This window comes from Eubalaena glacialis, chromosome 16, assembly GCF_028564815.1.
Source record: "Eubalaena glacialis isolate mEubGla1 chromosome 16, mEubGla1.1.hap2.+ XY, whole genome shotgun sequence".
Classification (NCBI taxonomy): Eukaryota; Metazoa; Chordata; class Mammalia; order Artiodactyla; family Balaenidae; genus Eubalaena; species Eubalaena glacialis.
In genome coordinates this window covers 57,325,522-57,349,764 of record NC_083731.1, presented here as the reverse complement: position 1 = coordinate 57,349,764, position 24,243 = coordinate 57,325,522, and the positions used below count along the sequence as shown (strand labels likewise).

Sequence of the window (24,243 nt, the reverse complement as noted above, 5' to 3'; positions counted from 1 at the left end):
AACATGCATTTTATCCTTCAAAATGTGATTATATTGATCCCAGTGGGAAGCTTTGAATGCAGTGAAGGGGTGTAAAGTGTGCAGATTTTGGAACCAGTCACACATGTTTTCTGCAAGGGAACTTATAAATATTTAAACCTTTACATTAATTCCTAGGTTTCAGGGTTCCTCCCTTTATAGCTCTACTACCCACTCCAAAAAATCTGGTAAAGCATATGAACCTTGTAAAACTCCCGAGCCATCTCTTGATCCTAGAATGGCTAGAATTCTATCTTTTACACTGAGCCCAGAGTCTGCCAAAACCTTTACAAACTCAAAATATAGGGATCCCAACCCAGCTTTAAATAAATAGGTAAATAAATCTGTGGATTTTAGATCCTTTCCTCAAAACTCTGTGAAATATTTCAGTTAAGGGAAATCTAAGAGAAAGTATCTTCTCAGAATTCAGTATCTCAGAAGACTCTGAATTTCCTAGACAAAAACCAGCTGTGAATCAGACTATAATTACAGTAAAGATTATAGGCTGCTAAAGCTTCTTAAAGCTTAAATCATAACACTTGCTACAATCAGAGAGGGTAAGAATAATCTGAGATGGATTACCTCATAATATGATGACCTGGTGTGAATTCTGACCTTTTGATCTTATACTTTAAAACATGTATAACAATTAAATGAATGGATACATATGCTCTAGCTACAGCAACCCAGACAACAATATCCTTCTTTACGATAATATAATTTTGTTATCTCTAAACAGGAATAAATATGCCCTATACCTACTGGCCATTTTCAAAATCAGCAATCTTTTTCAAGTCACTAAACTGCTACACCCACCAGAACTGCTACACTGAACTGCTACCAGAACTGCTACACCCACCTACTTACAATGTCAATACTACTACCTACATGATGAGACTGTAGTAAAGGTTAAAGAGCCAAATACAGAACTAGCACATCAGCTATTACAATTAAATTTGAAATCCCATTTAGCACATGTGTGTAATATGTAAGTAGAACCCTATTCAACAAGTCAATTATTCAACTTTGAGATGGCTATTTAGGCTATCTTATCATGGCTAACCCATCTAAAAAGAATTATACTCAAAATGATATTTCTTTAGGACACCTACCTAACAGGACAATTTGTAACGCAGGTCATAAACATTTTTTAAGACAAAAATCATCTTTCAAATCACAGAGTATAGAACTTTTTGACATTATCTAAGTTACTAATGCTTTTAACAGAGACAATGTTCCTTTAAGAGGGAAATTCCCTGAAATATCTGTATCACATAACAAACCCCAAAATTTCACTGGTCTAACCTCCCCTGCAAAACATATTTCTAATTCAGACTACATGTCCATCACATACCAGGAAGACAGGCTCTTTTACTTATCACCCTCATATCGGGATGATGAACATCACTCTGGGTGTGGGGCAGAGAGCACTGGAGCTGCTCCCATCAGCAATTAATGCTTCCACACAAAAGTTACCTCATCCCCACTGATATTTTCATTGGCCCAAGCAAGTCACATGGTACCACCTAACTTGAAAGGGGCAGGTATGTGCCCAGAAAACTGTGTATTGGCCAATAGCACTAATGTCTGCACACTACCCATGGGGATCCTGTCAGGCTTACACTGCAGAAAAAGAGATGGCCCTCTGCCATAGTGAGTTGCAAAGCAAGAGGGTTCCAAAGCTTTCACAAAAGAAATGTCAACTCTGCCTTCTCTGTACACTAACTTAACTCCCTCTTTAATCAATAGCATGGATCTTTATCCTCTCATCAAGAATTGTTTTGTCCCAATACTTGCAAAAAGCTCACTTGAGGCATGTAATAATTGAAAAGCAGACTAAAAGCCATGTTAGCTCTTCATGCCTCTAGACTCTCCACATTTTATCCCTCTTATCGCAACAGAAAAGTAATATATCCAGATCATACTATCTCAGTTCCAAATAGAACTATCTTTGATGCATTTAAGATGCAGTTAGAAATCAGTCAGAAGCAAAACTATTTGCCCTCTTCTCCCACAATAATTCAGTCAGGAAAACAATTCAATACTAAGAATTTAGCTCCTGTAACAATAATTAAATCTAAAATATTTCCAGTTAGTACTTTTGAGGAAAGGCTTTGAACTGCTCAGATGGGATAACAGAATTCATTTTAATCATCATCCTTATTTCCATTAACATTCCAACCTCCTTTGTGTGTGATCAAGTATCACAAATAATAGAGATTCAGCGGTATAGAAGAAATAATCCACTACCAATTTTTTTCAAAATATTATGTCATCACCTAAATTCCATAATTCTTTACTGTTATACTTAAAAGAAAGACTTTAAAGGGTAGGTGTCTTTTCAGTTACGGGAAATATACTTCCCTTTCTTAGTTTTATCTTCTAATATGCATTAATCTTTTGAAGAATTTAACTCATAATTTACCTAAAGGAAAGGAAAATTATCTTTGAATTTATTATAAATGATAATAATAAAATTAACATAAAATGAAAAGCAAGTCAAAAAGAAAATGAAATAATTTAAAGGAACCAGTGTGTTCAGTGGTGTGTTTTGCTAATTTAATTGTATTGAAATCTGATACTTACAAAGGTTCTGGGCAACTTTAGAATCTAGAAATTTAAGTTCTTTAATTCTTTTCTTAATAGCTTTCTTCTCTTCAAAATCTTCCTCTTCTCTTCTCTCTGTAAAACCAAGGATAGATCCATGTTAAGGGTGGTAGGCACTCAATTGCCAAAAGACAGGATATGAACTTTGTCATAAAAGAATCTAAAAAAAGATATAAATCGTTTCAATCAGTTATAAAAATAATAGAATAATAGATATCCAAAGACCTAAACTATTTCAGATGGGGAGTGGCGGCTCTTTCTCTAGAAAAACTACTAAGAGTAAATATTTAGAGGTCTAAACAGCAAAAACAAAAACAAAGCTGATGTGCACTATGGAAACCAATGCTATCAGGTGAAGAATAAGTACAGTTAGCTCCTTTGAACAATGTACAGTACACAATTATAAAAGTAAATGTATTACACTTAGGATAGGTTAAGAAGTTAGCTCTAAGAGTGCTAAACAAAGACAAACACCTAACTGTTTTACGTTTGATATACCTTGTTCATTTAAAAAGACAGCTCATATAAAACTCGAAGAGTAGAATGTTTACAATTTGTTTTCCAAATCTTTGAAAAATATTCAAATTTTGATACTCAACCTACTTTATCTGAGCTTTTAAAAATCAGCAAATGCATTTAACCTCTCTGTCCTTGCTAAAAAATAAGTAAGAGAATAAATACATCATGCTAAACAACAATATATGAACTGTGATTATAGCACAGCACCTGACAGTCAAGGTTAACAGCTGTAACCAATAAAGTGAACCTGTCATCTTTCCCCTCTTTTGCATACATTGACAGCACTTCTGATGAAAGTAAGTCATCTTTACAAAATTAGGATCTTGATAACAAAGAACAACGGATCAAATTGTTTAGTTAGATATGTACAAATAAATCACTAATGTTGAGGAAGAATAACTTCGAAAACAATCTTCATATACAAGATAGCACATTATAATTAAATTCTTTGTATATCAGAAAAGCATTATAATTACATGTTTGGGTACATAGTGTGAAATAGGGATCAAATTTTATATTTTTCAAAATATTTATTAACTAATTATCTCTATCATTTTATGAATAATCAGCCATCTTTCTCAACTGATTTTATATTACACTTTTATTCTATGTGTTTTCCTGGACTTCTAATTCTGCTCCATTGTTCCATGTACTACTCTTGTGCTATTATCATTCTGTCTTAAGCACTATAGGATTTATGATATATCTTACTATATAATTGGCTGTTCAAATTACTTTTCTTCCTTTTCTAAACTTGCTTCACTTTTCTCATTTATTTTTCCACAGGAACCTTAGAGTAATTCCGAAGTTCCAAAAATAAAATCCACTTGAATTGTATTTGAATTGCAAGGTATTTGTAAACAGATTCAGGCAAATTTGATATGTTGACAATTTCTAAACTTCCTAATCATGAACATGACATGTGTCTATAATTTTTCAACTTAACACAGCACTCTGCATAGGCATCCTGTATATTTATTGTTAGTGTTAGGTATCCTAAGTATGTCTATTACACTCCTATTATACTCCTAGGGGGTACTGGTTAATTCTACATTTCCCCACTATACTTTGCAACTAGTTACTGCTGGAATACAGAAACTGCTGAATTTTGCATATATGTTTTATAATCATGCACTTTACTTATTTATTCTTTCATTCAAATAAGAAGTATTTATTAAGCACCAACTAAAAGAGACCATGCTAGACAAAATGGAGATGTCTTGGTCTCAAAGAATTTAAGGACCAATCGAGAGGACTGCAAAGTAAATGGCAATTACAGTACATAGATATATCTTCAGTGTTTGGGTAAGAACCACAGGATACTAAAGAAAATTAACCCATACTTGCCAGGGATAGTCTTCATGGAATGAATGATATCTAAGTAAAAGCTAGAAAGCAAAAAGAAGTTAGCCAGGTGAGAAAGTTTTAGGGTGCGGGAAGGAAGGACACAGACAGATAATGGAAGGATAGTGTTTCAGGTTCTGCAAGAACTTGAAGGGCACAGAAAGAATTAAGAATAATAAGAGCTGGACTTCCCTGGTGGCGCAGTGGTTAAGAATCTGCCTACCAATGCAGGGGACAAGGGTTCGATCCCTGGTCCAGGAAGATCCCACATGCCACGGAGCAACTAAGTGCATGTGCCACAGCTACTGAGCCTGTGCTCTAGAGCCCGCAAGCCACAACTACTGAGCCTGCGTGTCACAACTACTGAGCCCGTGCTCCACAATAAGAGAAGCCACAGCAATAAGAAGCCTGCACGCCACAACGAAGAGTAGCACCAGTTCACTGCAACTAGAGAAAGCCCGCGTACAGCAACGAAGACCCAACGCAGCCAAAAGTTAATTAATTAATTAATTTTTTTAGAAAAAGAAGAAGAGCAAAGAATATTGGGTGTAAATAAATGACACCAGAAATTAATCAGACACCAGATCATGCAAGACCTTTTAAGCCATGATAAGAATTCTGGCTTTTATCCTCAGAGCAATGTGGAGCCAGTGAAGGCTTAAGTATGAGAGAAACATCAAAAGAACTGCATTTTAGAAAAAACTCAGCCTACTGAAGGTGAATTGAAAGAGTGGCAAAAATAATGGTAGAAGGGCAAAACAGAAGGGAGTTGTAGTAATCCAAATGAGAAAAAAATGGGACCTCATCCAGACCACCAGGATGGAGAGAATGGATGAGCCCTCAAAGCAGAATCCAGTCCAGACCCATCTCCTGAGTTTCAACTTGACTATCCAACTGCCTACTCTCACACCTCTACTTGGATGTCTAATGGGCACCTTCAACTTCACGTGTCCAAAACCCACATTCACACACCTCCATGCTGCTCTTCCTGGAATTTTCCTCATCTTAGAAATGGGAATGCTCTTATTGCAATTGCTCAAGTCACAAAGCTTGAAGTCATCCTCTTTCCATTAACCCAAAACTACATTTAGTCCATCAGTGAACCCCATCAATTCTAACTCTAAAATATTCACTAAAATTTAATGTTTAATATTAAATTTAAAATTTAATATTCACTAAAATAAGTGGGGGCTACTATACTCCCCTGCTTGTGGCTACCGTCCTTTCTCACCTGGATCGCAATTGCTTTCTAACTAGTCTCCCCATTTCCAAGCTTGACCAACTGCAGTCTCTTCACCACAACGCAGCAAAAGACTCCTGTTAAACCTTAACAGAAAAGGTTTACTTCTCTTACTTCCTTATACAGAATAGCACCCCGACCCCCGCCCAGTACTCTCTATCACCATCACTCTGCCTTTTTTCTCCTCCAAAGGACTTACTCCTCACATATCATAAATCTGATACTGTCTCTCTTCCCCTATTAGAAAGCAAGTTGTTAGAGGCAGGAACTTTGTTCACCGTTGTATACTGAGCACCAAGCCTGGAACATAGCAGAAGCTCAGTAAATGTCTGTTGGATGTATGTATGTAGGTATGTATGTACCTGCAGACTAAAGGAGAAAGAAGGGTTTAAGCAACCAGGCAGATGATGATGGTGCTGTTTATTTAATTCAGCAACAAATGAGGAACAGTTTTGACCGAGTCCAGTTTTAAACATGTGTAGTTTGAGGAGCTCTTTTACCTCCACACGGTCACGTACAAGAGGCAGCTGAATGTACAGAAGAGAAACCTGAAACAGTGATACACGTATCAGTCCTAATAATTATTCTACTGACTATCACAAGTTCTCCAGGTTTCAGCAAATAATGATACATTTGTCTCCTTATTGCTAGTATTGAAATCTTTTCCTTGTCTTGTTATATTGGTTAAAATTTTCAGATGAAGGCGAGTAAAAATTTTATTAGTGAACTTCCTTTCCTTAACCTGACCAAATGGCAATCCTTTACTCTTTAGAAAATGTATACATTTTATTTTCCTATCTTTATCCTCAAGAAAAAGGCTGATTCTAAGTTTTTAAAAATCAGTTTATCTCTCAACAGCAGTAACCTGTCACATTCTGAAACACTTTCTGGTCTACATAAAGAAAAAAGTCAAAGAAATGAATAACCTTAAATTTTAAATAATATTGACTGAACATCTACTAGGCATTGCACTGAACACTTTCTGTTGCACTTGCTTATATAATTCTCATAAGAGTAATACTATTTCTGTGACTACTATCATCATCATCATAATCATGATGAGAAAGATAATGCTTAAGGTAAGTAGCTTTAAAAGCAACAGATCTGATAAAAGAATAAGGGTCACTACACTTTGACTCCAATATTCTTTCCACTAGTTGTAAAATATGTTAGGTGTCACATTAAAAAAAGAAAAAAGTTTATCTAGCAATGTTGACCACTTTAACCTGCAAATCAGAAACTGAAGCAATTTTAACCAATTCTGCTTTTTTATAAAAACGACAAATTAGACTCATTGAGTTTAATGTATCAGCATACCCATAATGCAATGAAATCATGGCTTTCTCCTCTCTTCTCTGCTCCATATAGTCAAAGGATGGCTGGGGAAAGATGGAATGGAAATAGGGTAAAGGGAGGAAGAAGCAGAGTTTTCTAAGATAGAAAACAAGATTCAAAAAAAAAAAAAAAGGTAGAAATATGCTTATGTAGATATGAAACCAGATAATCAGTTTATTATCCAAACAGACTGATTTGGTTAAAATCTTTCATACTGAGAAATAATGAAAAGTACTGCTGGGGAAAAAAATACAGCCAGATAATGGACTGCCTCAAATCAGAGTAAAACCAGTGAAAATGTTTATGCAAAGGTCACTGATAAAGCAGGATATACATGTTGACAACAACAGGGATGCATTAAAGAGGAATAAGAATAAAGGAGGCTGTTTAGCGGGAATGAAATTTTTTCACAAAATCCTATTTCAGTTTCCCATGCTGACAGTATCTCTGTGGAATACTAGCCAGGAGAGTGCAGGGTTCTGCAGGGAACTCAGGCTTGGAATCTCAATGCCACGTTCTGCATCCTGGCCCCACAGAGTACCAGACACAGTCCACTGCGGGTTACATCCCTCACCTGGAGACACTGGACCTCTAAGGACTTGTGAGAATGAAGTGAAATGATCATTACCTTCCTGAAACCATCCCCTACCTCTGCAGTGACAGAGAAATAAGGGATAAGAAACAGAGTGCCTGACCACAGCTCAGGAGCCCAGAGGCGAGCACATTTTAGACTCATCCCATCCACTGGTGGAGCTCCTATTCTAAACCCAGTACCAATACATTTTCACTAAAAGACTAGCTCTCTTCAAGTATGAGCCATAAAGTCAGATTATTAGTGCCATCTGTACTTGTTATCTAGCTTTTCTGCCATTATAAGTCCGTGTTTAACCTTACTTCCTAGAGATGTTGAGTAAGGCTACATTTTTCCGAGAGAAGATTAATCCTGTTCAAGAATGGTTCTGATCACTAACACAGCATATGCCGCATTTCATGAGGGTTTTATGTCAGAAAGAAGTCAAAGATGACAAAACTCTATGTTGCCGAGAGCCATGAACTGAAAAAGTCTTTTTTAATTATATTTTCTCTTTATTCTTTTCCTATTTTCAAAGTTTCAAAAATAGCAGCAAAATTATATAAAGAATCTTCTTTCAAAATCTTTTCTTTCATACTAAATTTTCCATTAAATATCACAGTTCCATGGTACATGGTTATACATCTTATTCTAGTTCATTTTCCATTATTTTCTAATCAGATTGATTAAAAATGTGACCTTTTTCTAGGAATAGGATTCCACATAAATTTTACAGTATATTATTTAACCACTGCAAACAATTCTAGAATATGCACAATTCTAGAATATGCACAATTCTCACAATTCTAAATGTGTGAGTAGCTAGTAGAGGCACAAAATGTAATAAATACTATAGTTTCTCTTTCCACAGTTGAGTATTTTAAATCAGTAAATGTGACTAATAATTTTTTATTCTATTTTTGTCAGAGCTTCCTGGGTAACTATCTTATGACAATGTCTTTAAAATACTAAGCATTTTAATTTTTTTCTGGTTTTCATTTAGTACAAGTGCTATTAAATTTTACATGTTGTATGTTTAAAATAAATTACCTTTTTTTTGTTCATTAGATTATTATAGCACTAGCCTTCAGAGGATAAAAGGAAGTGACTGAATGATTAAATAACCATTCTCTATGACACTGAGAGAAGCCAATAAAAATCATCTCAACTACAGAAATAAAGCGAACATAAATCATATGATTAGGAAATGAAAACTGAGGCCTACCACAATCTTCAAATGGGGTGAAAGGTGGGGGCAGAGAGAGAGCTATAAACTAGAGATTATTTGCACAGTTGTGGTTGTTTTTCTTCCTGACTTTTCTAACTACTGAGGTTCTAGGAGGCCAATAAAGAGTATCAAAAATTTATTGGGCTGAAATTTAGAAGCAAACAGACCTTGAATATGAAGTTTAACTACCTCATCTATCAGTGAGGAAACCTAAGTAGAGAAAATATGAGTTACTTGCCCGAGGTCACACAAAGGCCTCGGCTGTCACCAGATCCCAGACAAGAACACTGACCACTGCATCACAGGCCCAGAGAAGCTCTGGGGCAGGGACTCTGCAGCAGGAAAACAGTCTGCAACCAATCACATAAGAGGAAGTTAACTCCCCAAGCGTTGCTTTTTCAGGTAATGGAATTTTCCCATGCTGCACATGTTCACTGGGAGAGTAGGTAAGGCAGTGAGTGGACCTGGGGAAGGAAGAGAAATGCTTGGTCTCCTGAACACAATGAGCAGAATTTAAAGTTATGGGAAAAAACTATACTTCCAAAGGGAAAGTCGAGAATTCACCCATCACTACTCTCACATGGTGGCTCCTTTTGGACGAGGATCAGTTATTCAGCTACATGGGGTGAACGGAATGGACCTGGGAGTCTTAGGGGTGGTATTGAGAACAGGTGAATGGCTGAGAAAAGAAAGCAGATTTCTTAGAGTTAGTACTGTTGGAGTTGTGATAGGACGATATGGCTTCAAGGAAGATTTAGGCAGCTCGAAGACAGAAGATACAAAATACATAGAAAAAAGTGAAAACTTGGAATAAATTAGCATTTTTTAAGTTGGCACTATCCCCTTGGCAAAATATCAAAGTAAATACTTTGGTACTGAAAACGATAATTGTATAAATAGCTTTACTCACATCTGATCTGTCAAACCCAGTTTTAATATTTCTAGGCACAAAAATAAATGGCTATGTGCCTAACTGCAAAGAAAATAATTAGGGCAGAAACAAATTATTTTTTTACTCAAATATTAATATATGACTGCCATAACTAATCAGAGCATTTTACTAGCAAAAAGATGTCTGTTTGGCAACCCAAGGCTAAGAATTATATAGGATATAAGAAGACTAGTTGAAGCACTAAATAAAATCTTATGGAATAGATGATTTCAACACCAGTAACGATCAAAAGTATAGCAAATAAATGCACATTTCTCTATACGATTAGAAGACAAGGGTATAAAACAACTTTTCTTGAAGGATTTTTTCGCTATAACTCAAGTTCTATATGGATAAGGGAGAAGGATTTCACTACTTAACAAGCCTTGAACTAGAGGTGTAGCTAGATTTTTTTTTTAAATGATGTACAAAAGGATTGTTAAGGCATTGAGAATATACTTTATAAAAAACTTAAAACATATACTCAAAATGATCACATGATTTCTACATACTTAACTAAAAGCATTTGTTTTCTACATCTCTTTTTCCTATATGAAAAAACAAGCTGATCAAAACAAACTGTTATGGAAACTACTTGATCTCTAAGGACCTTTGCAACCACAGAAATTAGCAATATCGCTCATCTCAAAAGTATTACCACTACAAACTAAAAGAACCACTTTCTTCAGGTTCCCTTGTGTGTAAACACCCCTTCGTGACCAAAGACTTAGATAGCAGAAAAACAGGAGTTCAAACCAAATAAAATTATCAACACCCTTCAAAATCACATATTCAACAACTTTTTTTAACTTAACAAGCTTTGCTGGGGTGAAAAATAAACCTAGGACAGTTAAGCCTATTTATCATGTATATCTTAGTGTTAATTGTTTTAATTAAATTAGTTACAAATTGAGATGAGTTTTGATTCAATAAACCATAGGTATGAGGGAAGAAAGTAAAAGGAATCATGAAAAAGTTAAACACTCAGCTACCAGAGAATGAAGCCCATTCTCACATGATCTATCTTGGCTCATCACAACTTCTTATAAAAACATCCCTAAATTGTATCCTCAATATCTCCCCACTATAAGGAATGTTTCTAGAACCTACCCCTATGAATTATTTCTGAATGTTGCTGTTTCCCGGTCATGGAATAATATGTGTATTCATAAAAAATAATTTTTCTAACTATTGTTTTTGCCAGCACAAGCTACTCCCATATTTCCTTTGATGATATTAGAAAGTAGAAATATACCTCTGCTAAAGAAATTACAAAGCAAAGGCTAAAAGTTAATGTATGACATGCTAATGCATACACAAGAGAATCAACTGAAGGGGAAAAGAACCCTATTATGAAAAGAATGAGAACTCAGTGTACATTCCTAATTTAAAAGAAGGATTAAGTCCAAATGAGGACACAGGTAATTCAGGATATCTAGCATGCCGTAGAATGGAAAGACTTAATAAGCCAACTTATTAGTATTTGTACACACAGTGCTAAGTAACCTTGGAATAGAAAAAGTAACAATAAATTATATTAACTGACAGATATAAAGCAATGCCATATTAAATAGGGAGAAGGTCGATGCTCTCACTCCCTCTTTCGAGAACACCAGAATCACAACTAACTGCTGAACAATCATTGACAGGAAGACAGTGGAACTCACCAAAAAAGACACCTCACGTGGAAAGACAAAGGAGAAGCCGCAATGAGACAGTAGGAAGGGCGCTATCACAATAAAGTCAAATCCCATAACTGCTTGGTGTGTGACTCACAAAATGGAGAAAACATATGCCACAGAAGTCCACCCACTGGAGTGAAGGTTCTGAGCCACACGTCATGCTTCCCAACCTGGGGGTCTGGCAACGGGAGGAGGAATTCTTAGAGAATCAGACTTTGAAGGCTAGCGGGATTTGATTGCAGGACTTCCGCACGACTAGGGGAAACAGAGACTCCACTCAGGGCAAACAAAATGTAGTGTGTGCATCAGGACCCAGAGGAAGGAGCAGTGACCCCATAGGAGACTGAACCAGACCTACCTGCTAGTGTTGGAGGGTCTCCTGCAGAGGTGGGGGGCGGCTGTGGCTCACCAAGGGACAAGAACACTGGCAGCAGAAGTTCTGGAAAATACTCCTTGGCGTGAGCTCTCCCAGAGTCCGCCATTAGCCTCAACAAACAGCCCGGGTAGGCTCCAGTGCTGGGTTGCCTCAGGGCAAACAACCAACAGGGAGGGGACCCAGCCCCACCCATCAGCAGACAAGCGGATTACAGTTTTACTGAGCTCTGCCCACCAGAGCAACAGCCAGCTCTACCCACCACCAGTCCCTCCCATCAGGAAACTTCCAAAAGTCTCTTAGAGAGCCTCATCCACCAGAGAGCAGACAGCAGAAGAAGAACTACAACCCAGCAGCCTGTGGAAGAAAAACCACATTCACAGAAAGATAGACATGATGAAAAGGGAGAGGGTTATGTACCAGATGAAGGAACAAGATAAAACCCAAGAAAAACAACTAAATGAAATGGAGATAGGCAATATTCCAGAAAAAGAATTCAGAATAATGACAGTGAAGATGATCCAGGACCTCGGGAAAAGAATGGAGGCAAAGATTGAGAAGTTGCAAGAATTGTTTAACAAAGATCTAGAAGAATTAAAGAACAAACAAACACAGATGAACAATACAATAACTGAAATGAAAAATACCGTAGAAGGAATCAATAGCAGAATAACTGAGGCAGAAGAATGGATAAGTGACCTGAAAGAGAATGGTGGAATTCACTGCTGCAGAACAGAATAAAGAAAAAACAATGAAAAGAAATGAAGACAGCCTAAGAGATCTCTGGGACAACATTAAACGCAACAACATTAGCATTATAGGGGTCCCAGAAGGAGAAGAAAGAGAGAAAGGACCCAAGAAAATATTTGAAGACATTATAGTCAAAAACTTTGCTAACCTGGGAAAGGAAATAGCCACCCAAGTCCACGAAGCGCAGAGAGTCCCATACAGGTTAAACACAAGGAGAAACCACGCCGAGACACATAGTAATCAAATTGGCAAAATTTAAAGACAAAGAAAAATTATGGAAAGCAGCAAGGGAAAAATGACAAATAACATACAAGGGAACTCCCATAAGGTTAACAGCTGATTTCTCAGCAGAAACTCTACAAGCCAGAAGGGAGTGGCATGATATACTTAAAGTGATGAAAGGGAAGAACCTACAACCAAGATTACTCTACCCGGCAAGGATCTCATTCAGATTCGATGGAGAAATCAAAAGCTTTACAGACAAGCAAAAGCTAAGAGAATTCAGCACCACCAAACCAGCTCTACAACAAATGCTAAAGGAAATTCTCTAAGTGGGAAACACAAGAGAAGAAAAGGACCTACAAAAACAAACCCAAAACAATTAAGAAAATGGCCATAGGAACATACATATCAATAATTACCTTAAACGTGAATGGATTAAATGCTCCAACCAAAAGACACAGGCTTGCTGAATGGATACAAAAACAAGACCCCTATATATGCTGTCTACAAGAGACACACTTCAGACCTAGGGACACATACAGACTGAAAGTGAGGGGATGGAAAAAGATATTCCATGCAAATGGAAATCAAAAGAAAGCTGGGGTAGCTATACTCATATCAGACAAAATAGACTCTAAAATAAAGAATCTTACAAGAGACAAGGAAGGACACTATGTAATGATCAAGAGATCAATCCAAGAAGAAGATATAACAATTATAAATATATATGCACCCAACATAGGATCACCTCAATACATAAGGCAACTGCTAACAGCTCTAAAAGAGGAAATCGACAGTCACACAATAATAGTGCGGGACTTTAACACCTCACTTACACCAATGGACAGATCATCAAAACAGAAAATTAACAAGGAAACACAAGCTTTAAATGACACAATAGACCAGATATATTTAATTGATATGTATAGAACATGCCATCCCAAAACAGCAGATTACACTTTCTTCTCAAGTGCACATGGAACATTCTCCAGGATAGATCACATCTTGGGTCACAAATCAAGTCTCAGTAAATGTAAGAAAATTGAAATCATATCAAGCATCTTTTCTGACCACAATGCTATGAGATTAGATATCGATTACAGGGAAAAAAACGTAAAATACACAAACACATGGAGGCTAAACAATACGTTACTAAATAACCAAGAGATCACTGAAGAAATCAAAGAGGAAATCAAAAAATACCTAGAGACAAATGACAATGAAAACACGACGATCCAAAACCTATGGGATGCAGCAAAAGCAGTTTTAAGAGGGACGTTTATAGCTATACAAGCCTACCTCAAGAAAAAAGAAACATCTCAAATAAACAATCTAACCTTACACCTAAAGGAACTAGAGAAAGAAGAACAAACAAAACCCAAAGTTAGCAGAAGGAAAGAAATCATAAAGATCAGAGCAGAAATAAATGAAATAGAAACAAAGAAAACAATAGCAAAGATCAATAAAACTAAAAGCTGGGTCTTTGAGAAGATAAACAAAATTGATAAACCATTAGCCAGACTCATAGGAAAGAGAGGGAGAGGACTCAAATCAATAAAATTAGAAATGAAAAAGGAGAAGTTACAACAGACACCACAGAAATACAAAGCATCCTAAGAGACTACTACAAACAACTCTATGCCAATAAAATGGACAACCTGGAGAAATGGACAAATTCTTAGAACGTTATAACCTTCCAAGACTGAACCAGGAAGAAATAGAAAATATGAACAGACCAATCACACGTAATGAAATTGAAACTGTGATTAAAGATTTTCCAACAAGCGACCTCATCTTTGTCAGTGCACAAAATGGCGCCTTACAGCCTATTGGTGACCCAGCTGCAGAAGACAGAATGACCTATACCAATCCCACTTGGCACAGTTGTTGAGAAGATGACATAAGATAACCTTTGTGGGGCTTCCCTGGTGGCACAGTGGTTGAGAATCTGCCTGCTAACGCAGGGGACACGGGTTTGAGCCCTGGTCTGGGAAGATCCCACATGCCACGGAGCAACTAGGCCCGTGAGCCACAACTACTGAGCCTGCGCGTCTGGAGCCTGTGCTCCGCAACAAGAGAGGCCCGCGATAGTGAGAGGCCCACGCACCGCGATGAAGAGTGGCCCCCGCTTGCCACAACTAGAGAAAGCCCTCGCACAGAAACGAAGACCCAACACAGCCAAAAATAATAAATAAATAAATTTAAAAAAATAATCTTCCAACAAACAAAAGTCCAGGACAAGATGGCTTCACAGGTGAATTCTATCAAACATTTAAAGAAGAGCTAACACCCATCCTTCTCAAACTCTTCCAATAAACTGCAGAGGAAGGAACACTCCCAAACTCATTCTATGAGGCCACCATCACCCTGATACCAAAACCAGAAAAAGATACTACAAAAAAAGAAAATTACAGACCAATATCACTGATGAATATACATGCAAAAATCCTCAGCAAAATACTAGCAAACAGAATCCAACAACACGTTAAAAGGATCATACACCATGATCAAGTGGGATTTATCCCAGAGATGCAAGGATTCTTCAATATACTTAAATCAATCAATGTGATACACCATATTAACAAACTGAAAAATAAAAACCATATGCTCATCTCAATAGATGCAGAAAAAGCTTTTGACAAAATTCAACACCCATTTAACATAAAAACTCTCCAGAAAGTGGGCATAGAGGGAACCTATTTCAACATAATAGAGGTCATATACGACAAACCCACAGCAAATATCATTGTCAATGGCGAAAAACTGAAAGCATTTCCTCTAAGATCAGAAACAAGACAAGGATGCCCACTCTCACCACTATTATTCAACATAGTTTTGGAAGTCCTAGCCATGGCAATCAGAGAAGAAAAAGAAATAAAAGGAATACAAATTGGAAAAGAAGAAGTAAAACTGTCACTGTTTGCAGATGACATGATACTATACATAGAGAATCCTAAAGATGCCACCAGAAAACTACTAGAGCTAATCAATGAATTTGGTAATGTTGCAGGATACAAAATTAATGCACAGAAATCTCTTGCATTCCTATATACTAATGATGAAAAATCTGAAAGAGAAATTAAGGAAACACTCCCATTTACCACTGCAACAAAAAGAATAAAATACCTCCTAGGAATAAACCTACCTAGGGAGACAAAAGACCTGTATGCAGAAAACTATAAGACACTGATGAAAGAAATTAAGGATGATACCAACAGATGAGATATATACCATGTTCTTGGATTGGAAGAATCAATATTGTGAAAATGACTATACTACCCAAAGCAATCTACAGATTCAATGTAATCCCTATCAAATTACCAATGGCATTTTTTACAGAACTAGAACAAAAAGTCTTAAAATTTGTATGGAGACACAAAAGACCCTGAATAGCCAAAGCAGTCTTGAGGGAAAAAAACAGAGCTAGAGGAATCAGACTCCCTGAATTCAGACTATACTACAGAGCTACAGTAATCAAGACAATATGGTAATGGCACAAAAACAGAAACATAGATCAATGGAACAGGACAGAAAGCCCAGAGATAAATCCACGCACCTATGGTCAACTAATGTATGACAAAGGAGGCAAGGATATACAATGGAGAAAAGACAGTCTCTTCAATAAGTGGTGCTGGGAAAACTGGACAGCTACATGTAAAAGAATGAAATTAGAACACCCCCTAACACCACACACAAAAATAAACTCAAAATGGATTTGAGACCTAAATGTAAGATCGGGCACTATAAAACTCTTAGAGGAAAACATAGGAAAAACACTCTTTGACATAAATCACAGCAAGATATTTTTTTGATCCACCTCCTAGAGTAATGGAAATAAAAACAAAAATAAACAAATGGGACCTAATGCAACTTAAAAGCTTTTGCACAGCAAAGGAAACCATAAACAAGACGAAAAGACAACCCTCAGACTGGGAGAAAATATTTGCCAATGAATCATCGGACAAAGGGTTAATCTCCAAAATATATAAACAGCTCATGCAGCTCAATATTAAAAAACCAAGCAACCCAATCCAGAAATGGGCAGAAGACCTAAATAGACATTTCTCTAAAGAAGACATACAGATGGCCAAGAAGCACATGAAAAGCTGCTCAACATCACTAATTTTTAGAGAAATGCAAATCAAAACTACAATGAGGTATCACCTCACACTTAACTGGGCATCATCAGAAAATCTACAAACAACAAATGATGGAGAGGGTGTGGAGAACAGGGAACCCTCTTGCACTGTTGGTGGGAATGTAAATTGATACAGCCACTATGGAGAACAGTATGGAGGTTCCTTAAAAAACTAAAAGTAAAATTACCATATGACCCAGCAATCCCACTACTGGGCATATACCCAGAGAAAACCATAATTCAAAAAGACACATGCACGCCAATGTTCACTGCAGCACAATTTACAATAGCCAGGTCATGGAAGCAACCTAAATGCCCATCGACAGACAAATGGATAAAGAAGATGTGGTGCATATATACAATGGAATATTACTCAGCCATAAAAATGAACGAAATTGGGTCATTTGTAGAGATGTGGATGGACCTAGAGACTGTCATACAGAGTGAAGTAAGTCAGAAAGAGAAAAACAAATATCGTATATTAACGCATATATGTGGAACCTAGAAAATGGAACAGATGAACCGGTTTGCCAAGCAGAAATTGAGACACAGATGTAGAGAACAAACATATGGACACCAAGGGGGGAAAGAGGCAGGGGGTCGCGGGGGGGTGTGATGAATTGGGAGATTGGGATTGACATGTATACACTGATGTGTATAAAATGGATGACTAATAAGAAAAAAAAAATTAAAAGCAAACATAAAAAAAAAAGAAAACCAGTAATATAAATAAATAAATAAATAGGGAGCAGGTCATCCCTGATGTATCAGTGTGCAGGGAAAACAACACAGAGTTTCATCAAAGTGGCCTGCAAGACTATCCAAAACTTGGTACGAGAAATGTGATCAGACATAAAAATGACCATTATTCCAAAATACTGAGAAAGAATTTCAGGTTTAAGAAGCAGAATTTTACAATGAACATAATTCTATTCAATGACAGCATGCTTACATTCTTCAGGATCTTGTATTTTTGCAAAAAACTAATCAGAGTGTGGAGGATACACACAAATTTCACATTAACATTTTAGTGTTAGGAAAAGAAAAATGAAGCTCTGGTACTCTATCATAAAAACCTTGGACTTGTCTCCAACTATGGGCTTGGCATTGCCCTGGGAAGGGGGTATATATGTCGTCTCTGATCAAAAAAATGCCGTAGTGTGTGTGTGTGTGTGTGTGTGTGTGTGTGTGTGTGTGCGCGCGCGCACGGGAGCCAGTATAGGGAGGAAGAGATGGAGACAATGCCTGGATGTTTATTCAATTCAATTCAACCTTAATTATACAGCCTTTCTGATAAGTAGTTATCCTGTCCCTCTGATTTTATATTCCTGTCTCTGATAGCTCAGTTGAAAATTCAAGTTATTGCCCTGATTTCTCAGTTATTGAATCTTTATTCCTCTGTGTTCCAGGATACTGCCCATGTTCTAGATCATTCTGGTCTCCAGGTGCTCTACCTAAATGGAGCTCCATTATTTGTCTGGGCTATTTTCTAGAATCAACTATTACGTGCTAATTTCCTTCCCATAACCACCTGAACTTTGGCTCATGTACACACCTGTTTTCCAGTGCATCACCTTCCTTTGATGCAACCCAAATGTTCCATATATACCTTTCCACTATAGGGAAGTGGTTAAGGGAGCACTAGGAGGGTACATGTTATACTGTGACTGGGGAAATGTTCTAAAAATGATCTTTATTTGGCAGACAAGAAATTGGGGAGTTAGTGCTTGATGGGTACAGAGTGTCAGTTGGAGAAGACAAAAAAGTTCTAGTGATGGATGGTGGTAACGGCTGTGCAACAATGTGAATGTATTTAATGCCATAGAACTGTGTTTCAAAATAATTTAAATTGTAAAATTCTGTTATGTAAATTAACCACAATTTTCAAAAATAGGAAAACTATTTATTAAGGCTGGATTTCAAACCATTTTTAAAATAATATTAATTTGACCTCTTCTTGATTTGGAAATATATGTAGGAATGAGTACAAACTTTTTTTTTTAAAAGAAGAAACAGAAATCTAAGTGATTCCAAAATTCTTCAACCAGACCAAGCTGGGATCACTTAAAATGCGTATGGTTTTTCCCACTTTCCCAAGAAGTGGTGAGGCCAAGATGGTACTTACTCTGCACAATACCCCCACACATATACAGTGGTTTGACTACTTCTCTGATGACACAGAAAATACTGTTACAAAAGAATCCTTCCTCTCTTACCCCTCACCCTGGATTATCTCTTCAAATTGCACAAGGAATTTAATTCTTAGGCGATTCAGTGTTTTAAGTACCTAATCATATTTCCATTTTCTTGAATGTCACAACCCAGCTCTCAGATTTCTAAGAATATGGTAGCCTACGTCAACTACTCTGCAATTAGAGATGACAAGTGAGAAAACAAGGGTGGATTTTTATACAAAAGGAGATCTAATTCCTCTTCTCACTTCTTCTTATCCCTCCACTTTAAGAGGTTAGGCACAGAGTATAGTCCTCCTGCCTTTTAATTCCTTCCTTGCTTAAGAGTTGGCACAGGTAAGAGAGCCTGACATTTTCCAGCACTGGAATTGACCCTCTCATCTCCTTGCTTGCTGCTCCATCTAGGCAGCTGCTACATGGGTTCTTAGCCTCAAACCACTTACCTGAGGCCAGAGAGTCCTATTTAGCATATTCAGACAAGAGCCACTGTAATAAAATGGTTTTATCTTCCTGTGCTGTGTGTGGATCCCTATGGGTATGTCTTACCAAGGAAAAAGGAGAGCTGATCCAAGACTGGATTCAGAAACCCCTGATGCTTTATAATCTCCAAGCCCAATAAAAATTCCTAAGAATTTAAGAGGAACATAATTTCCACCTCCTTCCTAATGTCTATATTTAGAGTTACTGGTTTTTAAATCATAATTTCCCAATGTCTTCCAGCCTGCCTCCTGAAAACCATCTTACCTTTAGTGGACTAACCAAATGTGCTATTAAAAGGAAAAAAGAAAGTACTTAACAGACCATTCTGTGAAAGGGGAAGGGAAGAAATCTTTCATTAATGGGAATGCAGTGGCTTAAATCTTATTAGAGAATCTCACTTTAAACTCAATTACTTCACAATTATGTTGGGCCACCTGACACTTGAGCAGAGAAGCATTAACATCTTAGTGGAGAAGAATCTTTACAGGAACTGAAACATCACTTACTGTAAACCATCTAACCTTACTAATTAAAAACTATCTCTAGTTTAAATGCTGCATGAAAATCTCAGACATTAAAAGTTAATGATCAAAAGACATATACCAACAAGCCAATGCAGAGCAGGAAATGAAATATTAAACAAAACAACAATTTTGACATCTAGGAACACCTATTAATTGGGACTCTCTGGTGCATGTCAAAATTCCTAATCTTTAAAATGTTTTAATATATTGTATTTCTATTCTTAAGACTATTTCACTTCATGTTAGAAACAGCAACTCCATATATCAAATGATTACTTGAATTTCTGAAAGCTTCAAATCCGTTTTTCCCCAATTAAAATGGATAGTAAAAAAATCATCTAATAAAAATCTCAATTTACAATAAGAAAACTAAAGCAGAGTGAGGCTAAGAGTCTGACAAATGCACATCAGGATTCCAGACTCCTGTTCTTGTACTTATTCCACTGGAAATTTTACTATCCTGGACATTTGAAACCTATCTAGTCTACCTATCAGTAGAAACTGCAAATGTGATGATGTGAGAAGTGAACAGAATTAAAGGCGGAGAGTCATCCTACCCTGCAGAGAAAGTAGAGCCAGATAATAAGTGGAGATGATAACTGAAGATTAATTTTTTTTCTTTGCTGAGATTTTTCCCACAGCCTTGCCATTTCAGGATCAATGGCATTTATTTCCTCTGGGGGAAAGATAACACTTAGAATAAGAGGTCATCATCCCTCAACACTGAGTATAAAATTAGATTACTGTTAATATCTACAGTGAGACAAAAGTCTTGAAAGCTATGTGGTTCAACTGCAAGAACTGAGTACTTAGAGGGAAAAAAATTTTAATGCATTTGCAGAATTTTCCTTTAACTACATAAAACTGAGGACAGGATCCCATGAGCAGTGGAAAGGAAAGATGCAGAATGTAAGGGAAGCACAAAGTCTTAGACACAGGAAAGACAAAAAAGCCCTTCTTGGGCCAATGGAGAATTTGTAGGGGATCAGATTTTAGACCCACTGTAGAGGGTGTGCTCCCCTCCTCCTCCCACCGATGGAAGTGGGCTGGGGGAGAGGCCTGGGGAGTAAAGAGACACCAAAGAGGGTTTGGAAACCTCAGAGCAGACTGTCTCTCAGTGGCCTTTTACCAACACAGGGCAAGCTCTGGAGAAGAATGGCGCCCGCACATTTAGACAGTGAGGGCACCTGTAAGAGTATCTGGCTCTGTAAATGGGGGCGTGCAAGTGCTAAAGCATCAGTAGACATATTTTCAGAAATGTGTGCTATACTACATTAGACTTCTCAAACAATGAGAAATTCACACTGGATGTAAATTCCCCTGCAATTCTAATAGGAAAACAATCTATACTAGCAGCAAATATTATATTCTAAACTTTAAAGACTAAGTCGGTGAGAGGAACTGCAAAAAAATGTTTCTTCCCAATATGTACATACAAATGCCCCAAAGAAAAGTAACATATAAAATATACTTTACTATTGACATATAAAACTTGACCTCAAATTATCAAATTTAAAATCTTATCCCAATACTTAGTCCTCCTAGGTTACTTGAATACTCACAATACTTTCTCAGCTTTTCACAAGCTGCTCCTTCTAAGCCTGAGGAAGATATATGCAACTTTTCACTTCATCAATTACTTCTGTCCTCACAGTTGAGCAAACATTCTTCAGGAATAAACATTACACAGATTCTCTGTATTACAAATGGGCGTCTCTTTTGATCACTGGCACCATTTGGAATAATTAACTATCAAATATATTGCCTTCTGAATGCAGTTTACTGAATTAATGGAACCTTGTGTATGTAATATACTTGACAAAAATTTCTTCCACTTCAGAAAGCTAAGGTCATTCCTAAGCTGTGACTGTTTAAAAATAAAACAAATGACTTACATATCTTGTTACAATTTTGGGGATTCATTTACATTGACTAAGGCAAAGTCACCCTTTTACCTTCTGGTTAAACAATACACATATAAAATATATAAGAATTTTTTTTAAAAAAGACTGAACATACTATTCCAGCTAATTGCCAAATTATTCTGGAATTGTTCTCTAGGAAAAAGAAATTAATTTTAAAATTCATTATAAGACAATTCAAACAGTATAAAAGTACATAAAGTGAAGGTTCCTTTACACGTTACTATAAATATTCCCCAAAGAAAATTAGTACTGGTAATGATAGATACTGGTAAAAAAAACTGCTACTGGTAGTCTTCTAAAAGGCTACACATAAAATGGCTATGAGTATAAACACAAACAGATGTATATTATGTGCATACCAAACTACATTTTAGGTTTTTTTTTCTTTTTAACCAAATTAGCTTTTACCACATATAATATTTTATATTTTACTTGTTTCACAAAGCAATAAACCCTTAACATTTTTCCGTATTCATATTTATGGATTGACCACATTCTTTTTAACAGCTTCATAGTATATCTCCTAGGTACCGTAATTCAACAATATGATAATTTAACTATTTTCCTTATTGGTGAGTATTTAAGTTGTTTCTAAACTTTTGCTATCAAAAATGTCATTACAGTGAACATCCTTATACATATATTTTTTCCTATGTGTATAAGCTTTGTTGTGTCTACTTTTAACTGTGCCTAAGTGATAATCTCGTTCCCTTATAAGAAAAAAAGAAGTATGATCAATTTATCACTATTAGCACAGTTCTTCTACTACCTGGATAAAACAGATTTTAAAAATTTATTTTGGTAGCTTATAAATGTTAAACTAAAATGAACTCTGATTTTACTGATATGTAACTGAGGCCAGGAGAACTAACCTCTCTAAGACCATACAACTACCTAGTGGTAGATTCAAGACTAGAATCCAGCTTGATTCTAGGCCATTCTCACTGTACCATACTCCACTTCCTGGAAGAGGACATCCAGGGCAGAGAGCCCTGTTAGAGCAGTGATAACAACTGGACCTGTAATGGTTGTCAGTATGGAGCTCCCCAAGGATGCCTTTGCCACTATAAAGACAATCTTAAGTTTCACTCACTCACTCACTCACTCACTCACTCACTCATTCACTCAGAAGGCACTGAGGCTATCCACAGAAGAACTGAGAAAGTAAAACAGTCTCTGTCCTTAAAGAATTCTAGTTAAAGTTGGAGCAATAAGATAGGCAGAGATAAAATTATAGAATAATACAATCACTTACATAAAGTGGAAAGTTTTAGAGACTTCAGGATCATTTGATACATATCCAATCAAAAGCCCAGTAAAAGAGTTTATTGAAAAATTAGTAAAATTTTGAATGACTAAAAGAAATGAGGCCAATCAAGAAAAACGATGCATGGAGGTTCAGAGAAGCAAAAAGAATAACATATGGCCAGATTGATCAGGGAAATCTTTATGGAGTAAGGGGTATCGGATGTGGGCCTTAAAAGATGAATAGACAGTGGGCTTCCCTGGTGGTGCAGTGGTTGAGAATCTGCCTGCCAATGCAGGGGACACGGGTTCGAGCCCTGGTCTGGGAAGATCCCACATGCCACGGAGCAACTAGGCCCGTGAGCCACAATTACTGAGCCTGCGCGTCTGGAGCCCGTGCTCCGCAACAAGAGAGGCCACGATAATGAGAGGCCCACGCACCGCGATGAAGAGTGGCCCCCACTTGCCGCAACTAGAGAAAGCCCTCGCACAGAAACGAAGACCCAACACAGCCATAAATAAAAAAATTAATTAATTAATTTTTTTAAAAAAATGAATAGACAGGACTAGAATGCATTCATTTTCTCTCACCCCCATAAAGAGTCGCTTTCTGTATATAAATATATGAATTTGTATACACACACAATATAGTAAAATATACTCCTGAATAAGTTTTCTATAGAATGTAGAAGGAAAGTTGAGTAAGAAACAAATCCAAAGGGCAAGAGCTTCGGTTGTTTCCAGTCTTATTCCACTTAAGGCAGCTGCAGAACAAGAGGGTTTAATTTAAGAATTATTATCACACATGAACTCCTCGTGAATCTCTGAGACAAAAGAGAAACCAATCCTTACAGGGAAGCAGAATTAAAGCAATGGACACCATGATTTGTATGCAATGGGATTTTTGATAGTTTATTTA

General features: G+C 36.8%; 1 protein-coding gene across 2 annotated transcripts in view; it reads right to left on the bottom strand.

Annotated features, from left to right (window-relative positions):
* The window catches only part of DIAPH3 (diaphanous related formin 3), a 571,929-nt gene that overhangs the window by 308,459 nt on the left and 239,227 nt on the right, over positions 1-24,243 (bottom strand). For both annotated transcript variants that reach the window (XM_061171200.1, XM_061171201.1), the window contains one exon: positions 2,605-2,700. In XM_061171200.1, the coding sequence (XP_061027183.1) occupies positions 2,605-2,700 (96 nt within the window). The remainder of the gene's footprint in view (positions 1-2,604; positions 2,701-24,243) is intronic.